The 1,608-nt window shown below is 34.6% G+C and overlaps 1 protein-coding gene across 1 annotated transcript; it reads left to right on the forward strand.

Annotated features, from left to right (window-relative positions):
- Positions 1–9: 9 nt before the first annotated feature.
- On the forward strand, positions 10–1,121 carry LOC109592497 (uncharacterized). Its single transcript, XM_020007934.1, has 3 exons — positions 10–350; positions 397–786; positions 835–1,121. Exons 2-3 carry the CDS (start codon positions 420–422, stop codon positions 900–902), a joined length of 435 nt encoding a protein of 144 aa, XP_019863493.1. The 5' UTR covers positions 10–350; positions 397–419; the 3' UTR covers positions 903–1,121.
- Positions 1,122–1,608: the final 487 nt, after the last annotated feature.

The raw sequence follows: 1,608 nt of genomic DNA on the forward strand, positions 1-1,608 counted from the left end.
TACTGCTGTCAGAAGCATACCATACACTGCAGGATATACTTATACTAACTTAGCATTAGATCTATTGACTACAGCATTTGCTACTGCTCGTGTTAGTGAAGGCATCCCTCGTGTAGTTGCTGTTCTTACTGATGGACAGTCTACTAATGGTTCAGCAACTGTACAAGCTGCTCAAGCTGTCCATGATGATGGGATTTAAGTTTATTCTTTTGGTATTGGGGATGGTATAAGCTATGAGGAGCTAGTTGCCATTGCTTCTAGTGGCCAAGGTAATGTTTTTAATGTCAGTGGTTTCTCATCTAGTGATTTTGGGGGTGTGTTGAGACAGTTACAAGTATCAACATGTTCAAGTAAGCCAATTTCAATAAAGTAAATTATTACTGATTTGATTTATAGCTCCAACCATATTGGAGACTGGAATGGAGATTGCTACTACCCTTCCGAAAGGTTCATCTCGTTTGTTACAGTATGAGTTTCCATCAATGGGAATGACACTAAAAATTGATATTAAATTGGGAAATTTGGTGGCTCGTGGATCATTTAGTGTACAAAATCCAAATGAACTCACACAAGATTTCTTTGTTATGAGCAATGGAAATGACATTGATTATTTCATTAGTCCAGAATTATATATACAGTCAACTACTGATGATGATGATGATGGACGCCATACTAATGATGCTAATGTGTACTTGTCTATTGTTGGATTGAATGATAACAATGCATTTGTATTGAACACTACTTTTGGTGATACTACTGAGAGCATTCCAACAACTCCCTCTACTGGTAAGGGAGTGTAACTAACTAAGTGAAATTTGATATATTTTTTATTAGGTACCAGTGTTCTGGGCTCAATGATACTTATGATGGTTGCTTTGCTCTGTTTCTTCCTCTTTATATAGATGTGGGGAGCTTGTCTTTGACTTTTGTGTGTGTGCTTTAATATGACTAGTTGTAGGCCTCTTTCTTTGATTGTTTTAGATCCGCTGCACATTTTCTTAGAAATAAGTTAACTAATAATGTTTTGCTTTCTCTTTTGTCTTTATTTTAGTCAGCACAATATTTTTGCTTTTAAAGTTTTTGATTGCTTTTTCAAGAATTTTTTGACTGCATGATGTTAAGTAGTGGTTTCATTTCCTGTACAGTTCAAGTCAATGATAGAATGTGATTTTGCACTAGAACTGAAATCACCTGTATAATACAAAGCATAAAGATATACTTGAAATATGATACTGTTATCATAGCTAGGAAAATATCCTAGCTGCTTGCATACCACACTGACATTGATATTATCCCAAAAATCACTAATGTTAAGTGAATGAAATTTTGTTGAACACTTACACATATAGCATGATGGGGGCAATGATAATTATTTTTAGTGTTATTTGTATCTATCTGGCTACATTCATTGTTAGCTTTGTCCACTTGTGTCTTAGTAATAAGGTTGAACAAACATAGTTGACATACACTCACTATCAGAAACGAAACTGTACATTTGAGTGGCTACACAGGTAGTTTCCAATTTCCACTGCAACTTTTTGCTACTTCATTTAATATCATTCTACTTAAGTACCATATAGCAGCTATAATTGTTCAATCTGATTCTGT

Source organism: Amphimedon queenslandica, unplaced genomic scaffold, assembly GCF_000090795.2.
Source record: "Amphimedon queenslandica unplaced genomic scaffold, v1.1 AMPQUscaffold_4976_Cont23049, whole genome shotgun sequence".
Classification (NCBI taxonomy): Eukaryota; Metazoa; Porifera; class Demospongiae; order Haplosclerida; family Niphatidae; genus Amphimedon; species Amphimedon queenslandica.